At 39.9% G+C, this 18,444-nt stretch overlaps 1 protein-coding gene across 3 annotated transcripts in view; it reads left to right on the top strand.

Annotated features, from left to right (window-relative positions):
- The window catches only part of LOC121674393 (cadherin-6), a 102,786-nt gene extending 85,119 nt beyond the window's left edge, over nucleotides 1-17,667 (top strand). For all 3 annotated transcript variants that reach the window (XM_042048714.1, XM_042048715.1, XM_042048716.1), the window contains exons 8-12: nucleotides 1,870-2,006; nucleotides 6,437-6,558; nucleotides 7,361-7,478; nucleotides 7,566-7,817; nucleotides 11,459-17,667. In XM_042048714.1, coding sequence (XP_041904648.1) covers nucleotides 1,870-2,006; nucleotides 6,437-6,558; nucleotides 7,361-7,478; nucleotides 7,566-7,817; nucleotides 11,459-11,949 — 1,120 coding nt within the window. In that variant the 3' untranslated portion in view covers nucleotides 11,950-17,667. The remainder of the gene's footprint in view (nucleotides 1-1,869; nucleotides 2,007-6,436; nucleotides 6,559-7,360; nucleotides 7,479-7,565; nucleotides 7,818-11,458) is intronic.
- The last annotated feature ends 777 nt before the right edge of the window (nucleotides 17,668-18,444 follow it).

Raw genomic sequence — 18,444 nt, 5'->3', positions numbered from 1 at the left:
ATACCAACATAATATCATATAAAAGCCTGAATGAATGAAAGTTAAAATGAAATGTTTACCATACCAAATACTTACTTTGTCAATATATAAAAGAGTCAGACCAGTTTGTATAAACTTGTTCCCGTTAAACATTTCAGCCAAGTCAACAGATTCACACCTGGTATTTAGATTTGGACAAAACAACACTTTTCAAGCTGATGGTAATGTCACACTGCTGCATAAAGGAACTAAGTTAGGGACACCACAGCTGACTTCTGCAGCCAAAATTGCAGTACTGTCAGTGAAGTGACAGCAATGAATGAAAACTAAATCTGGACTCCTGAAGACCTAGCAAGCTATGCCTATGCAAGTCCTACCAAAAAATGTTAGCTTTTTGTGCTAGTACCTTTGAATGTCATTTGGGTGCTTCTCTAGGAATTTAACATGGAAGAAGGAAAACAGTTTAGTACAAATAATTAATACTTGCCATTGTTTTGTTTTGAAAGGTAGGCTACACTTAAATTCTTATTTTGGAATAAGACCTAATAAGTCTAATTTGCTGTAGGCATTATATCCCACTTTTTTATTTGCAAAGAAGGAAAAAAAATCAGAAGATAATTAGCAAGTTAGTTTTAAAGCTTGTCAGAATCACAGTTCAGCTGGTTTCTTCTATTCCCTTCTTCTTTCATGCAAGATCTTTCTCAGAATTTAAGAGACACTGCGCAAGCACTAGGAAGTCTGTGCAGAATAAAGGACGTGTCTTGCAGCTGCTTCTAGGGCAGAGCAGGGGAGAGAAATTTTTCTTCAGCCTCTGAGTTCCCCTGAATTCTGTAGTGGCAGTAAACTCTGCCAGTCATTCTCCTGGCCCAGTTTTCATCTGACTGCTTACCAGCTCAGCCATTATCTTTACCCTTGTTTGGACACAAGGCACAGCAGTAGCTGCCTTGTCTCCATTGACGTGGCCTGCAAGGAGAGCAAGGGAGCACACTGGGCTTCCTATGTCCTGGATTGTACATGAGTTGGGCTTGAAACACGAGCAGAATAATGCAATTGCATTCTTGCTTTGGCAACATCAGAGACATATTTCTGTCAAAAGTTCCATAATTTATGCAAGAATTTTCCCTTCAGGAGAGATGAAACCAAGTCACAGCATTTGGATCAAGGTGGTAGCACCCTCTCCCGGGAACTGGAGAGTTCTACTTTTAAACTTGGATTTAGTTCAGGGGAAAAAGCAAAAGATCAGATTGAAAATTTGAATCTGTATTTAAACTCTGAGCTCATCCAGAGCTTGTTAGCATTCATTTTCACATACAGATACCATCAAGCAGGGCTGAGAATGTTCGTTTTAATGAGTTACAACAAACCTTTGTGTGATATGTACCATGGAATAATGAATCTCTGTTCCTTGCTGACTTGGTTTGGGCAGGCAGCCTTTTTAAATGCTGGGAAGTGAAAGGTACAAATGCACCCCAGCTGTCAAATTTTATATCAGAAATTATTTGGAACAGTTGAGATATCAAGCCATAAAAAGAAGGCTTTATAAAGGAAAAGCCAACTCAGCCTTAAAATAAACTTCGTATCTTTCAGGACATAGACTTCACATTTTTCACTAAAAACAAAGCTTTGATGATTCTCAGAGGTATGTAAATTCTGCAGCAATTCATTTATTCAGTGACAATACTCCACCTTCTAAATCAAACCTCCAATGTGTCATTATCCAGTAGCTCAGAACTAGCTCTTTGTGTGAATACATAAAGACTCTGAAGCCTGTGCTGAAAACAAAAGGAAACCCCATTTACTCGCTGTTTGATGTCTAGTCTTAGAAAATGGTTTTAGAACATAGATGTTGAAAGGAAAGCATGCCTCTAACCGCTGTCTCTGTGTTTGCAGGTACTCTGTAGATCGTCACACTGATATGGACAGAGTATTCAACATCAATTCAGGAAATGGTTCGATATTCACTTCAAAACCCCTTGACCGGGAAACGCTGCTGTGGCACAACATTACAGTAATAGCAGCAGAGATCAGTAAGTTAAACCTAAATACGACTCCTGTCCCTGATGTAATGAATTTAGCCTTCTAGCTGAGTGTGTGGAAAGCACAGCTGGACACATGTCAGGTTTATGGATAGCCCACTCAATACTAATGAAGAAGCAGTAACTCTGCAAGAGGTCATCTGCAGTTTTGTGTTTATTAGGGACACAGTTCATGAAGAGGTGACTTAGCAGGGAGAAATGTGACAGTTCTGTGTTCTCTGATCAGTTATAGCCACTTCAAATTTCGAACATGGTTGCTGAGTTTTGAAACTGACATGCAGCAAAACAGATGGTTTAAAGCCAAACTGCATTCCTTGGCTGAATTCAATCTCATTCAGACTGGATGTCGTCAAATAAGGCTAAGGTCTGGGCTGAGCTAGGTGCCCAGATCTTAATCAGTTTTATGCATCTCCGTTTTTTACTTTGTGTGCATCCTTTGAGATTACAAGGTGTAGTTACAAATCAGTCTGTCACTTAGTTTAGGATTGTTCCAGAGTAGTAATCTTGTGATAATCCTAGACCTGTTGATTTTAGAAGTCGAAATGCCAGGGATCTAAGATAAGGGCATGTATTCGAGATGGCCTTAATAAACAATCCACTTTGTTTTAATACATTATCTGTAAGTACATCACATGCTCAAATAGCAGGGAATGCAATTCTATTTGCTTTTGCAGAGTCGCCGTACCTATGTTTATGATGGAATGGTAGATAAGTTTTAAAATAAACACCAGTTCTGTTGAGTGTCACAATGTCTCTCTGCACCTCAGAGGCTAAAAAACTTTTGATTTTTCTGAGACAACGTAAGCTCTACTTTCTTTAGTTGTATTTGTATATGGCTCAATTACCTGCTTGACAGTGAGAAGAGTGTAAAGAACTCAACTTTCTTTATTGTGTAAGTCTTCTTTAAAACTGAAAACCAGTGTAAAACAATGCTACTGAGGCAAGTAAATGGGGTTGTGTGGTGGAGTAGTGGGTATGAGCCTATAGGAATGACAGGACATTAATAGTTTTCTCCCTCCCATGAAAGTTTGCACCTTTTAATGCTAGGTACAGGATTTCAGCACGCCAAACACTGAATGTTAGTCACATGGTTGTGTTTCTATGAAGTTCTTGAAGGAGGGTTCTAGGGTCAAAAATTGTACACTATAGGCAGCTCCTGGGTAGAGCAGAAGGGAAAAATAAATGCCTAAAAATGAAAGAATAGCAAGAACATTTAGCATTGGGAATAGCAAGAACACTTGCATTGACCCCAGCTGGGCTGAAATAACTTGCAGTACAGAAGACTGTATTCTTTCTGAAATCCAGCTTAGCATCTATAGGAAGTTCTCATTTGGTTTCTCCTGTAAGCACAGACCTTCTACTGCACCAAACCCTCTCAGCTTAACCTCTTGTGTCTGACACAGGCTTCTGTCTTAATTACCATTTCTCTTTAGTCAGAATCCTTTCAGGCTGCTTCCCAGGGTGTGCTTTACTAAGCCTAGACAAAATTTGTCCTAACTAGGGTAGATGTCTTCCAAAGGCAATTTTTTTGGTTGAAGTGTAGTTACTGTTCCCAGGACACTTCACTAATTTTAGTCTCAAGGGACTAGACTGGAAAATACCACTGCTTATTGTTCCTGGCTAAACCCAGAAATTTCTAGCAAGGCTACTTAAAGTCCCATTGCACTAAATTCCATAGAATCACTTGTTACTCTCAGTGACATTATCTCACCAAGCTCCAAGTATATTTCACTGAAGTAATCTAAAAGAAATACCCAGTCAGGTTATAGGCAGGATATGCCTTCAAATGTGTTCCCTTTGATATAGAAAAAAAAAATTATAAAGGCATAAAGAGAAACACCTTCCAGTGATGACTGCTCTTGATTTCGTTTTATAGTTAAAAAAAAAAAAAAGATACAGAAGTTGTTTTGCCTTTGTCTAGAATTGTCAGTAAGTTTAGATTGCTCCATTTCTAAACGTTCTCCTTTTTCACCAGTATGAGCTGCAATTGCTCAGCAGCCCAGAGAATCAGTCATGCTGTGACTGCTGCAAATAAATAGTTGGTGAAACACAGGGTCAGTACATCTGCCACAGTCAGACAGCAAACTGGCATTAAAACTGGGGACACAGGTCTAGTGAGTCACAGCTGCAGAATTACAGCTGATTTACCAGAGACAATTCCCAGAGTGTTTTTAAGTATTTGTTACTTAACACTTAGGGGCAAGTCAAACACTGGCAGGACTTTGAGGCTGTATTCTGAAAAAAAACCCCACTTTAACATTTTGGTTGCTGGCTCAGCAGAAAACATACCCCTATAGAGAGAAATAGATTTAAGCAGTTTGTTGAGTCAATGGAGATGGACCCCAGCATTAATTAAAGGATAATGCAAACAAATGAACCTACATAAATTAATTTGCACAAATAACTTGAAAGATGATGACACAATATATCAAAAAGAAAAGACTTGAAGATGTATATTAATTTCCATTAAACCAGAGAAGAGGCATACGTTCGAAGAGCCTAGAGTTTATATGAAGCCTCTGTTTATTACAGTATGATTTTAAATTGTGAGAACCTTAAGCACCTAGAAGTAAAATGAAAATATGTAGGTTTAGGTTTAAAAAGCAGGAAAGAAAACAATTCTCCTTCTTGGGAGGAGAAGAAACATGTTTGTGAATATATTTGAATGTATTTGTTAGAAAAGTATGCCCTACAAAATAGCCTTGCCAATAGTCCTGTGACTTCAAATGAGTGCCTTTGATTTCTACCTGTTATAAAAATTCAGCTCTTTTATTGATGTGTTTTAGCACAGAATTCAGCCTAGTCTGTATTATACATAAACTGTTATTTTATACATTGAATGAATTTAGCCCAATGGCTCATATTAGAGGTTTATGCCTAATGGAATCATATTAACTTCAGTGGGACTGTGGAGCCTTAAAGCACAATATTTTGTCCAAATGACTGAGCTCTGTAATACAAATAAGCAGTGCCAATTTTGGAGAAAGCATTTTCACATTTATAAAAGGATGATAAACACATTAATAGGACTTTTATTAAAGTCAACAAGCTACTATAATGAATAAATAGAAGCTACTATAATGAATAAATATAATAATAAAACCAACCAGCTACTATAATGAATGCTTGCAGAGGAATATAGAGTCTTAGATCCGCTATATTTTATTGCACTATTTTTTCACTTGAATGATAGGTTAAAATGTATTAATAATGGGTAGGAAATCAACATAGGAAAATTCAGTGTGAGCCCTCATATAAGAGAGGTGAAGGTGTTTGTTTTAAATGAAACTTATTTCAATCACACTCTTTCACTCAGATTTCACTCTCTGACATTCCCATACCCACATACTCCTAGGTGGATATTGTGTGATACGGAGCACAAAGGAGACAGATCAATGGCGATATCTCTTGGGTTTCTTTTGATTAGTGATGAAAAATTTGTTTGGGACCAGATCTTGTACCAATCTTTTAGGAGTCAGTGGTTGTTACGGTGTGACTTTTTGACTCAGAATCTTGCCTATTTCACCATGCCTGGCTCTAGGCAGGGTTGCTGCCACTGCTTTTCTTCCTTATTCTGTGCATCTTTTTGACTAAGGTCTGTCTCCTCCCAACAGGAAAAGGAATGGTCTATACAGTATGGTGCATTTCCAGATGTTTTCATTTTTATCCAGAACAATGACAGTATTTTCATTAGTATTCTATGCTCAGGAATATCCTTGTCAAGTTCAACCTCTTGGCACTATGCAGTCCTTACAGGGAAAAAAAATATTGTTTACATAGGGGGATTTGCAGGTTTTATATAGTGCTTATGTTTCTCAGCTGATACACTTTGGTATTTACCCTAGAACACCAGGCAAAACAATTCACAACAGGTTAGAAAGTATCTGTGATCACAGCTGCAATTACTATTTCTATAACATAATGATAATCATGGTATCTTAAGGAACTGTGCCACAAGATTTGTACAGCACCGAGTATTACATTTAACAAATGGAGAAGAAAAAACCCACTCAATCTCATCCTCACGACTCTTCAGTCTTCCTGTTTGAGAGCTAAGCAAGGGAATATGTTCTAGATACTTCACTGCCACTAAGCAGTATCAGTCAGGCTAATAAACAGATCTAATTTAGTTCCAGTATTATATTTACATATAGCACACATACATTCATAACCACACTTGGAATGGTCAAAGGAATTTGTAAATCCTGGACTCCTAATCTATCTTAACTCTATAGTTTATGCAGAATTAATGATACTACGTTCATCCCATAACACATTCACCAGAAATAAACAGAATGTAAGTGAAGTGCTCTGAGTGAGAAGAATTAAGGCAACGAGCCTCCAAGTCTGTCCTTTTCTTCCATTGCACTGAGTCAGTAACTGGTCTAAATAAAATCTCCATTCTGGTTTTGTCATTTCAGACAACCCAAAACAAAGCAGCCGTGTCCCAGTGTTCATTAAGGTTTTGGATGTAAATGACAACGCTCCAGAGTTTGCCATGTTTTATGAGACCTTCGTCTGTGAAAACGCAAAGGCAGAACAGGTGTGTTGTCTGCTTGTACTAAGAAAATATTCCAAATGAAATGAATTTTGCTACTACTCTTGCATTACCTCATCAAGAGGTGCACTTTGCATTGCATCAAACTTAATTGCAAAATTTAACAGTGGCTGCACAGTATCTATTTCACTTAGTATTCTTCCAGCTAACATGATGGTATGTTTTTGAATGTTATTTTCTGTACTGCACCTTGTTACCCCTGATTTATTTTCATTATTTCATCCTCTGCTTTATTCAGGTACCTCCACTGTCTCCTTCAGAAACAATTTCAGGTCTATAAGTGTTACAGGTCCTGTCTGTGATACAACTATTTTCCTGCTAGATAACTCTCAGTCTACCACTCCTGTTGTGAAGTAGTTCAAAGCAGCAGATAATTCGGAAGATTCAGCCAAACTATTTCTGTGACATGAGATTTGGGTAGACAAATATAAAGTCATCCTGGACTGTCTCACCTTTCATCTCCATTGCTTGTCACATGCAAAGGTTTCCTGCCGATCTGGAGTGGCATTAACACAAGCCTTCTGTTGAAATCAACACGATTTTCCTGCCAGCTTTCAAATTCCTTACGTTACTCACCAATGGTATAGCATGGTGATAGTATGGTGATCTTAAACAGCATCAGCAGCATGCGGATCACTTTTCTTTAGCTCATTATAGCAACATCATCTGCCTGGAAGCAGAAGGAAAAAAAAAATACAAAAGATTGCTTTTACAAGATTTTTTTAGAGTACATAAATAAACATAAAATTCACTGACTTAGGAGATAATTTTGTTCTTATTGTTTCAGCTGATACAAACATTAAGTGCTGTTGATAAAGATGACTCTTACAATGGACATCAGTTTTCATTCTCCATAGCTCCCGAGGCAGCCAGCAGCTCAAATTTTACACTACAGGACAACAGAGGTGAATTTCTAGGAAGACTTTTCTTTATTATCTTATCCTTGTTTTCAGTCTTCAGATGAAGTCTTAATGCATGCTTTATATTTCCAGACAACACAGCAGGGATTTTCACCCGAAAAACCAGATATAACCGGCATGAAACAAGTACCTACTTCTTGCCAGTGGTGATATCAGACAATGATTACCCCATCCAGAGCAGCACTGAAACGGTGACTATTCGAGTGTGTGCTTGTGACCATCGAGGGAAGATGCTGTCCTGTAATGCAGAAGCCTTGATTCATCCTACTGGTCTTAGCACTGGGGCTCTTATTGCCATTCTTCTCTGCATCATTATATTACTTGGTAAGTAGTTCAGGGACTTTTTGTTCCTTTTGTGGTTATTTTGCATTGCTATAATGATTATTCCCAGACTAGGACAATGGCAAAGTAAAGACATCGTTGTTTCATCCTGTACATATTTTATTGTATTTCCTCTGAGGGCTGCTACAGATGGGGTGTGTAGGGCACAACCTACCTAACCTTAGTTATCTAAAAGTTAGCGATATATGAGGAAGAGGAGACAGCTGGGCTCCACCCTCTGGTCAATGGAAAGAAACACCTGTAGAGAGACATTCATCCCATCTCTTATTGGTATCTAAGGAGGACCAGACACATTACTCATAACCCTCTGCAGGTGTCCATCCCTTTCTGTTGACCACAGAAGGAGGGCAGATAACTTAGTTTTGAAGAATTAACTTCTCATTTCTAAACTGAGGAGAAACAAGTCTCAGTGCTTCTGTTCTGTTGGAAAAGGATGCTGAATGATACTAAAGGACTCTCTCAAACGCTGCAGGGTCCTCCATTTCACCCACCTGTGATTAGAAAGAGGTTGGATCCTGAGTGTGGAGGATGTGCAGAGCTCTGGCTACAGCACTTACAGGTGGTCAACATTTTTTTTTAATATATATGAAAATAAGGACACTTTGCACCATCTCTCACATTCCTCTCAGGTTCCACCCCTCTTGTACTGCAAACAGAGATAGTTGGTCACTCAGCCATTAGCTGTACCTGTTCATCTGGGGACAACTGTACAGTACAACGTAGGCTGTTCTCTGGGAGTTGTTATTAGGATGCTTGGAGGAAAGAAGGGAGTCGGACCAATTTTACAGCAGTAGGGTCAGGCAGGGAAGAAAATGTTCCCTTCATGATTCTACTTCTTTTTACCATACTCCTATCTTCCTTGGACATGCTTATCACCACTGCAGAGTCATCCTGATCTTTACTTTTAACAAAATTTCCCTATCCAGTAATGAGTCAAAGATGATGTTGTGGTTCTCAGACTTTTAACAGTATAGTCATGACTTCCTCAAATGAGCACTATCCCATTTTCAGAAAAGATTCCCACAATAACAATCTGATCTTTAATTCACCATTAAATTCATTTTTCAAAACATGGTATCGTTGCCCCTAAGGGCTGAGCTCACTTTGTATTAAGTTCCTTACCAGAAAAAGTAATGTAATGCTGCAGGTAGTCTTGCACTCGTTAGTAAAACTGTGCTCATTAATACCAATCTGACATTAAACGATTTCCTGTTTTATGTCAATCGAAAATAATTGATTCTGTGTGCTAAGCAGCACTTTATGTCAATTACTGCTCATGCCACCATGCACCATAAGCAGATTTTCAATTAACTCAACTATATAATTTTCTATTTTCAGGTTGGTTGCAGGGTTTGAATGTGCAACCACTACTGAGTGAAAAACAATACTCTGGGCAGACCTGAACCACAACTCAAAGTTTAGCAGCAACAAAAATTGCCTGTAAATTGCTAGGTTTATATGCAGTTTGAGTAAGTTTAGCATCTTATCAGGAGGCTTCAGATATGCTGAACACAGACATGCAAATAAAGGTGATGAACTTCAACATGTAGCTTATGGTGGGGTCTTTTTCCTGCAAGTTCAGCACAAAACAGTAAAATCCACATATCAGACGTGATGTAATTATCAAAGTCTCATCCTTGCATGTTCTGTGTAACACTGTTTTTGGAATGAGATACTTCAGCAACTCTTTGCTGTAAAATCTGTCATTCCTGTGCTTTTTCAGACCATTCTGCCACTCACTGTTCCAGAAGCCCATTCCAAACTGACACTGGGTTTTTCAAGTTCTCCAAAATGTTCTCCAGCTACCTCTCTTCTTTCATACACACCTTTCACCAGTCCTTCCACACAGCGCCACAGCTTTTTGATCTTGAGGAAGACAATTGTCTCTTACTGCATTTTTGCACAGCAGCACGAAGAAGCATCGCTCAGATTAGGACCCTTCTGTGACACCATAAGTAAATCCTCATCATTAGGCTGAGATTCTAATGCCATCTGAACCACCTCTCCTAATTCTTCAACTTCACTATCTATTTCCTTTCAGCTCATATTGACAGATGTTCTTCCTTATTCGCAGTATTCCTGTGGTAAGACACAGCATTTTCCTACTTTATCCTGTCTTCTTGGTGACCTTCCATAGTCAACCTACAAGGTACCTGGGCACAGCTACAGACAGTATTTTGCTCTAAGCAATCCCGCAGGGGAACTCATTATTAAAAAAACAACCAACCAAATCAAACAAAAAACCCCCAAAAAACTGAACCAAAACGAACAAACAAACAAAAAAACCCAACCACCCCCCCGACCAAAAGAAAAAAGCCCACCAGAATTTGTCTGTCAAAGGAAGTTAAGAATGATCAGGTTCAATGGAATAAAGTTTTGTGTTGGGGACACCCTTAGTCCTTGCCATTGGCCTTAAAAGGTTACAACGGAGGAAGGGACTGAAAAAAAGTTCTTTAACAGTTACTGTGCTTTGACTCACACACCATTTTAGAAACAAAGCTGACATGAAAGATCATTTTGATCCACCTTATCATCTCACATCAATGAGTTTAGGCATTTCTGCTTTGCTTTGCTATGAAAAAACCGTAAAGACAGCAAGATGTGTCTTTCCTTGGAGTTTGCACGGCAGAGCTGAAATGCTGGGCATTGCAGACTTCAGACTACCAAAGCAATAATGACAGCAGAAATACATCCCTGTTCCTTGTTGCTGTTCATTTGTCAATATTCAGCCATTTACATCTTAATGTAGTATTCAGCTAAGAAATCTGAAATTAGCTTCTGTAGGAAAGTGTTGTCCATATCCCTTTCCTCCCTCTGTGTCCACTTTTCCATCAGTAATGAGAATCATTATTGAGTAAAAATATTAAAATTCGGATTGGAGTCATGGAAAGAGCTCCTCCCCTCCAAATAAATGAAAAATATGTGTATGAACATGCACACTTTAAAACAAAGGACATAAAATATGTTTTAGAAATCTGCCTTTGTCAGAATAAAAAATAACTTTATCATAACTCATCAGCCCATGATTTAATTTGTGTACTTTTTAAGGTGATGTACATTGTAAAAGCATTCCAGGGAAGTTAATAAAACTCAGACTTTGTGCTAGCTGAAAATCCACTCCATATTCCAAGCTTTTTTCCCAGAAGAGGATAGATTTAGTTATCTTGAAATTCAGCTTTGCTAAGCTCAGTAGATACCATCCTTGTCCATGGCAGAAGTTGCATATTGTCCAAGGGGTTCAACCTAAATAACATCTGGTGTTATTTATTGTGGAGAAGGTGGTTCTTCCTTCCTAACTCTCATTAAACTAGTTCTGCTCTCAAGGTGGCAGAATTACTGTATGGCTCTGGGTAACAAAGTGCCTACTGGCAAGAAGACATTCTGCTTGGCTTCCTGCAGGCTTGACATCCCCTTTCTTCTGTGCATCCATGCCATTTCATCTCCCAAGGAACTCACAGGCACAGCAAGCGCAGCCTGAAAATCTGACATGCACATCTTCAGTTTTGCAAAACATCCTCTGAAACTTCAAATTCAAGCAGAGGTGCAGCATTTCTTCTGGGCTTTAGTGGAGCTGGGGATTAACCTGCTTTCCCTTTCTCTTTCGCTGTTGTTTTTGTTTGTAGTTACCGTGGTGCTGTTTGCAGCACTGAGACGGCAGCGGAAAAAAGAGCCTTTGATAATTTCCAAAGAAGACATCAGAGACAACATTGTCAGTTACAACGATGAAGGTGGTGGAGAGGAAGACACGCAGGCGTTTGATATTGGCACGCTGAGGAATCCCGAAGCCATAGATGACAATAAATTACGCAGAGACATTGTGCCGGAAACACTTTTTATGCCACGGCGGACTGCAACAGCGCGGGATAACACGGATGTCAGAGATTTCATTAACCAGCGGCTAAAGGAAAATGATACAGATCCAACAGCACCCCCGTATGACTCGTTAGCAACCTACGCGTACGAAGGTAATGGTTCTGTGGCCGAGTCCCTCAGCTCCTTGGAGTCGGTGACTACGGACGGAGATCAGGACTACGATTACCTCAGTGACTGGGGACCTCGGTTTAAAAAGCTGGCAGATATGTATGGCTCCATGGACAGTGACAAAGACTCTTAATATGTTGTCTTTTTTTTTTTCTTTCTCTTTTTTTTTTCTCTTCCTCATTCCCAGAAACAGCACTGGGATATGTGAAGTGGCTATTTCTTTCTGTTTCTCCACAGCTGTGTGAAAGGGTTCTCTATTCTATCCATTTGAATTGTCTAATGACTGCAGTCTGTGTGGGTTAGCCATCAGAAAACTTTTTCTAGTATCATTTTATGAGCTTCCAAGAGGCAAAATCCTTATTTTTTTGAGTGCATCCAGTTTACCAAGCCAATCTTACAGGCACAGCAGTAGTGGAGGGAAAAAAAAGATCAGATGGGGAGCAATATTTTTACTTGTTCTGCTTATATTGTAAATTGGAGTATATTACTGTTTAAGCTCACTTGCTTTTGACTTGTATTCAGACTATTCAGCTCAGACAACTGCTCTGTCGACTGTGTATTGCACATCCCAATGTAATGAGGTACCCTAGTTTACCCTATGTATTATAGTCAAAAGTAGTGGTGATGGAATGAAGGTTTATTATACGAGTAGAGTAAGCTGAGAAAAGAACATCAAACACACATTTTACTCATGAGGAGGGTAGAGAGGCTTAATGGTAATTTAAACCTGAGTGTTTCTCTAGAACTCACCATTGCCCCATTGCGCTGAATCATACTAACACACACATATATATAGTTCATTGACTGCTGTGTATATATTCGTTGGACCTAGCATCGCTGGAGAGATGTGTGTGTGTGCACGTGTGTGTGGTCAGTAGCCCCAATACCTAATTCTTAGATGGTTTCCCAGTTCTAACACAGGCTTGCTTTGCGATACAGGGAAAGTCATCAAATGCAGCTCCAGATTAGGTCATGACTTGGAGGAAGGAACAGATCATAACTGTGCTTTTGTTTGCACTTCCTCAGTCAGCCCCCACCTGCACATCAGTGATGGCCACTATCCTGGGGAGCTTGGCGTCAGGGTGTTCATATCCAGCTACTCCTGCCTGTTCTCATGTGCAGGTGGGGAGGAGTGGCCTAAAGGTGACTGCCACCCTCTGGGGCAAAAGGAGCAACTGCTGAGGAGGAAAGTGGTTTTTTTTGTCCTGACCTTCCCTGCCTGGATGTCCAGGGTGGATTCCTAACTGACTCTCTGCCCAGTTTTGCTATCTATAAAATGGGGAAATAATGCCTACCTCATCAGGATGTTGCAAGAACTATATAAGTCATTTGGAAAATGCTTTAGAAATGGAAAACACTGGCAGTCTGCCAGAGGAAGTAACTTTCCATGCTTTCGGGTAGTTTTTTCCTTTTTTTTTCTTCCAGACTCAAGTCCTGAATGAACAAATAAGTGAGAATTAATGGTCATTCCAGCAGCTTGAAAAGTAGGGTTTATAATTATCACTCATTTTTTAAAATAAACTACTCAGCCAGGGCTGTTAAAGATTTCACCAAATGTTAAAATTTTAACCACAAGTTTCTCTGTGTGTGTTTATCTGCTTTGCCAAGCTAAGTAATTTTTGTCCAGGCGTGGAGTGGGGGAAAATGCCATAATCTTGGGCCAAAACAGTTTTCTTTATAGCTTGCACACCACTCAGTATTTCAGTCGGTTTGTCAAACGTAGTGGCTGCTCTTCAAATCCAGCCATCTAGGAGAGGCTATCTGGAGGAAACCCTAAGGGACTGCCATGGGGCATATCCAGTTCCAGGAGTTAAATGCCATCCTGTGTCCCAAAGTAGGGAACCAGCCCATGGGACTGTGCCAAGGAGAGAAGGATTTTTTTTTTTTTTTAAATACCTCATGTGTAACTATTCTCATTTATTTCATGAAACAGTATTTAGTAGCAGCACTACAGGAATGGATCTATTTTCCTCCTCCCCCAAATTTTAAGTAAATCATTTTGAAAATTAAACAGCTCCAATTTACTCCAGAAATAAAGAGAGATGAGAAAAAAGTTAATGAACAGAAAACTAAGAGGAATTAAAAATTAGTCCCTGGAATTCATTACTCCTAGTGAGTTAAAGAGAGCTGTAAGAGTCCCGGATATTAGACTTTTACAACCACAATGACAGAATTTTAGGTTTTGTGGACCAGCTCAGAGGGAAGAGGATGAGCCAGCCATGCTGTGGCCCTGGCTGGGCAGGAAAGGACTCATTCACAGGGAGGAGCACTGCACGCCTGTAGGTGTAGGGCACAGAAGCTACTGGCTTGCAGATGCCCAGCATTATAGATTGGGTGCTTCCAGAGCAGAGGAGCCCAGGGTTTCCAAGGGTCCAGAGCCCTCGGCATCCCTGTTGGAGGCCTCTCAGAGTGTTTAAGTCAAACAGAGTGTGGTTCCCAACTCCATCACTTAGTGGGGGGCTGAGCTGTTGCACCCATCGTAATGGCAATGGCATGGTTAGAGCTTTATTATGTCCTCGTGAGGGCCCCTAAGTAATTTAAGATGATAAAAGCCTAGCTCTTCATGGCTTCCTTGAAATCAGAACTTCTAGGAAGCAATCTGTCCAAAGCTGGCTCTGGCAGACAGGAGAGACCATCTGGATTTCAGATACGTGGAGGAGCAGCAGATGCTCAGCACCACCTGCCACAGGTCCCTCACTTCAGGCTGCTCCCCTCACACAGTCAGTGGGGCCAGCATATCCCTCCAGGGGCTCTCCCAGTGACTTCCTAACACAGGCCTCTCTCACCCTGCACTCTGGGGTTGCCTCCAGCAAATAGCCTCAAGCTCAGAATCCAGCTGGATGCCCAATGTGAGCCAGTGAGCTGTCCCTTCCCCTCCTTAAGCCCGTAGGAAACAGAGGTGGCAGTGAAGCCACGCAGGTATTTGGCCCTGCAAGCCACCCCCAGCTCACTGGGAAGAGGGAATCAGTGGCACTTGGCTGAAGACAGCCCTGATGCCCTGAAGGGGCTGGGCCCCCTGCAAGTCAGCCTGCATTAGTCACTTCTTGGGGTGGGGTAACGAGACAGGAGGATCACTGAACTCCTTGTAACTATTTTCCTATGTTTGTACAGTGATTGTGTCTGATTTAGTGATTGTTAGTAGCAGTCCAGACACAAGTTTTGGGTTGGCTTGGGTTTTTTTCCTTTTAATTCAAAGATGGTTTTATGTTGTCCATGGAGTGACACAGTAAATAATAGAGAGTGGCTACTCGTGCCTGTTATGTAAATACATTATATATATAAAATTATGTTATGTCACCACAAATATGGTGCCTGAATAGCAAATGCATTCTTCTAAGAAAATTTGAGGCAACCTTGCATCCAAATTATCATTTATGCATTTTAAGGTCTATTTTTTCCTGCAAATTAAACAGATTTAGCACCTCTCACACAGCAAGGAGAGTTCAATTCTTTCTGTTCTTCTTGCTTGGCAGTACCACAAAGTGCAATTTATAAAATCATTACTGCATATTAAATATTGAAAGTGCCATATTGCAGTGAATACAAACCTTTGCAGTAGTATTTCTTTGCACTTTGTTGCATGGTGGCGTGCTAGATGATAGAAATGAGTATTTAACAATGCTTTCACACAGTGCTACAATTGTCATTTGTAGATAAACAAGTGTTGGACTATGGGCTATGAAGTGGCTTTCAAGGCTGTTTTAAGCCTGCTCTTCTTACAACCACACCTTTTTCAGAAGAAGAAATATTATTAGGCAGTTTAGCTAAGCCAGGTAGAGAGATAAAAATGCAGTTGGGTTTTAATTTGGGAAAGCATCTGGCCTAACAACAGGAAACATATTAAAAGATGCCAAGGAATTCTGTGGAGTCAACATGAAACAGGGACCTGGGAGTCCATGCCAGCCATGCTGCTGCAGAACAGTAACATTTCTACACTTGAAATGGAATAAGGTTTCTACAGTAACTATTTCATCTCAACTCCCAACAGAAGTCACTTTACCCCAGAAAACTGGTGGGGAGTTGTTTTTGCTTTGTGTTTGCTGGGGGTTTTTTACCCCAGGTGAACTACTTCAGGTTAAACCCAGTTCCATCCCACAGCAGCACCAGTATGGGGAGATGTGGCAGCCCATGCCTCCAGTGCAGCTGTGCCAGGACACCTCCATGTAGACAGGTGCTTGGAAGAGAGCTGAGGCAAAGACTTGCAGAGAGCTCTGCACAAGGCTCTGCCAGCAGTATCACGGGACTGAGATGTGTTCCCAAACCTGACATAGATGGAGTTGTGTCTAACCATGAGAAAACCAAATTGTCTGTATTTTTCAGTTATTTCTGTTAATAAAGGGCTGGAAAAGATACATAGTAGAAGAACATGTCACCTGTACCAATATTTTCTAAATTTTTCCTAAGAAACAGATATATTTTTCTGGCCTTACTTCATTCTATGGATGGGTGTTTTGTCACTGTTAAATGTGAATGGAAGAATCAACCTTGAAATAACCCACTTTAGGAAGTAGCAGTCTACATTACAAGTTACAACTTTTCCATTTCCCTGTTATGAAAACAAAACAAAAAATAATCCCGCAAGACCAAAAAACTGAACATCTGCAGTACCATAAAAACCAGAACAGTCATGAAAAAGTATAGCAGAGAGAAATGGCTCTAGAAATGTGTGTCTACATATGTACAGTATGACTAAAAGGAAGGGAAATAATGAACACTGGAAGCTGGCCATGTTTCAAAACCAGAGTTATCTAGTTGAGCAGAACCAACAGTGGACTTCTAACACGTTCAGATTTCCTGGCACACCAGAGGGAGATCTACATGGATAGGGAGAAAGGGATCTTTTTTGACCAAGCAGCTTGAATCCAGGCAATTTCCATGTAGATCTTTCAGAAGGAAAGCAAGTAAATTTCTGCAGCATAATTGTCTTGGTGGTTTTCTGCAGAGAGAATTCCTCACAGTGGTTCTGAGCAGGTAACTCTCTGCAAGCACCCCTGTCTGTTAGAAAGGTCTCTCCATGTTTCCTTTGGCTATGAGTAGTATTGAAGTGGTTCAGAAGACCACTGTCCCAAATGGATGCTGCCATCCCCCTGCCTATTTGCATTTCAACTAACTCTGCAGTCTGAGCTTCCTCATCAAATGAGAGCTGACAAAGTAACAGTCATTGTGCTACTTCCAGTGAGTATGAGCTATGTCATAAGCTGTGAAGGGCAGGATTTTTCCAACCCATCTACACCTGTGAAACAGCAGCCTCGTCCAGTAAATGTCAAAGCCGCAATATTTTTTGCTTTCAATTCAGTCTTTAGAAAGAGTTCTTTTCTCAGAGATCATTTCCATTCTTAAAGAGAAACAAAAGCATATTTAATGTCTACAGACTCATGCATTTTTCCAGGAAGAGAGAAAAACACAGAACACCAACACAATCCTTTAATACCAGTCTCTGCCCTCAGCAGTTTTATTTAAGCCAGCTGAAACAATCTCGATCCTGCCCATCATTTTGCAATATTACACTGTTGAGCCCAGACCTGTGTTTGTCATACACTAAACAGTTTCCTGAACAGTTCATAAAATTCAATGGTAGGTATCCAAAAGCTGTGGCTGGGGTTACAGGAAGTACAAGTGTCAGAGAACTGAGCATTTTAAGAAGAAGAGAGGTGAATTGCATGGGGGGTGAGGGGAGGTAATCAGTCATAGGCAAGGCAGGCCTGTGGGACTCAAAAGCCACAAAACTGTCATCTTGTGTTTAGAGTTACTGTATTTCAAAGGAGTTTTTACAGAACCTGCCCTTATCTTTTTTTTCTTCATGCATCTTTTGCTTTCTTTAAAAATAAATTTGAAAAAAAAAGAAAAAAAAGAAACAAATAAAAAAGGAGCTGCTATGTTTAAATTTCTCCTACCACAAAGTCGATTCGACAAATAAGGCATAAGTTCAGCATATAGAGAAATCCTTTCCATTCCCATGGGCTTTTGACTTTTCCTATGAGACTGCACTATTTATGTAAATATACTTGGAGACACTTTCTATAAGCTTTTAGTTTTCTATGATCTATTACTTTAGTGTTTATTAAAGATACAAACTTATAGAATTATTAAGCATTCAGGTGAAGACAACAAAGAAAGAACACTGCAAACACAAAATTGTTCTGGATTTTGACACAAAAAACTCTTCAGAATCACTGTACTGTTTTAATTCTGTGATTACTTTCATTGCTCTGAAAAATTAAACTTAAAAGAAAGGCCTTATAATAAATGCTATGTGCATCTTAACTGTGTTACTGAGCGAAATCGATCTGGCAAACTCCTATTGTGATTTGTGATTTTTTAAACCCTTTAAAATAAATGCTTTTGGTATTGATTTTTTTTTTAATTAAAAATACTCCCAAGCATAAATTGAAAATGATGCCTCCACCTGGGAAGATTTACTTGCTGGCATACTCCAGCCACACAGTCTCTCATGATGTCATCCCCTGGTTGTGCCAAAGGAGCCTCAGCATTGGATGGATCTGGTCATTGCTCAGCAGAGAGGGACATTTGTGGGTGACAATTTTGTCACCCAAGAGGCTTACACCTAGAACTTCCCTGTGTTGCAAAGGGACCCATGCTGGAATGATTATCTCTTCTGCAGCGTGGA

This window comes from Corvus kubaryi, unplaced genomic scaffold (assembly GCF_017639235.1).
Source record: "Corvus kubaryi isolate FWS band 111438036 unplaced genomic scaffold, C.kubaryi_AGA036_p1.0 68, whole genome shotgun sequence".
NCBI lineage: Eukaryota > Metazoa > Chordata > Aves > Passeriformes > Corvidae > Corvus > Corvus kubaryi.
The sequence above is the reverse complement of the archived record's forward strand: the minus strand, read 5'-3'. Positions and strand labels throughout refer to the sequence as shown.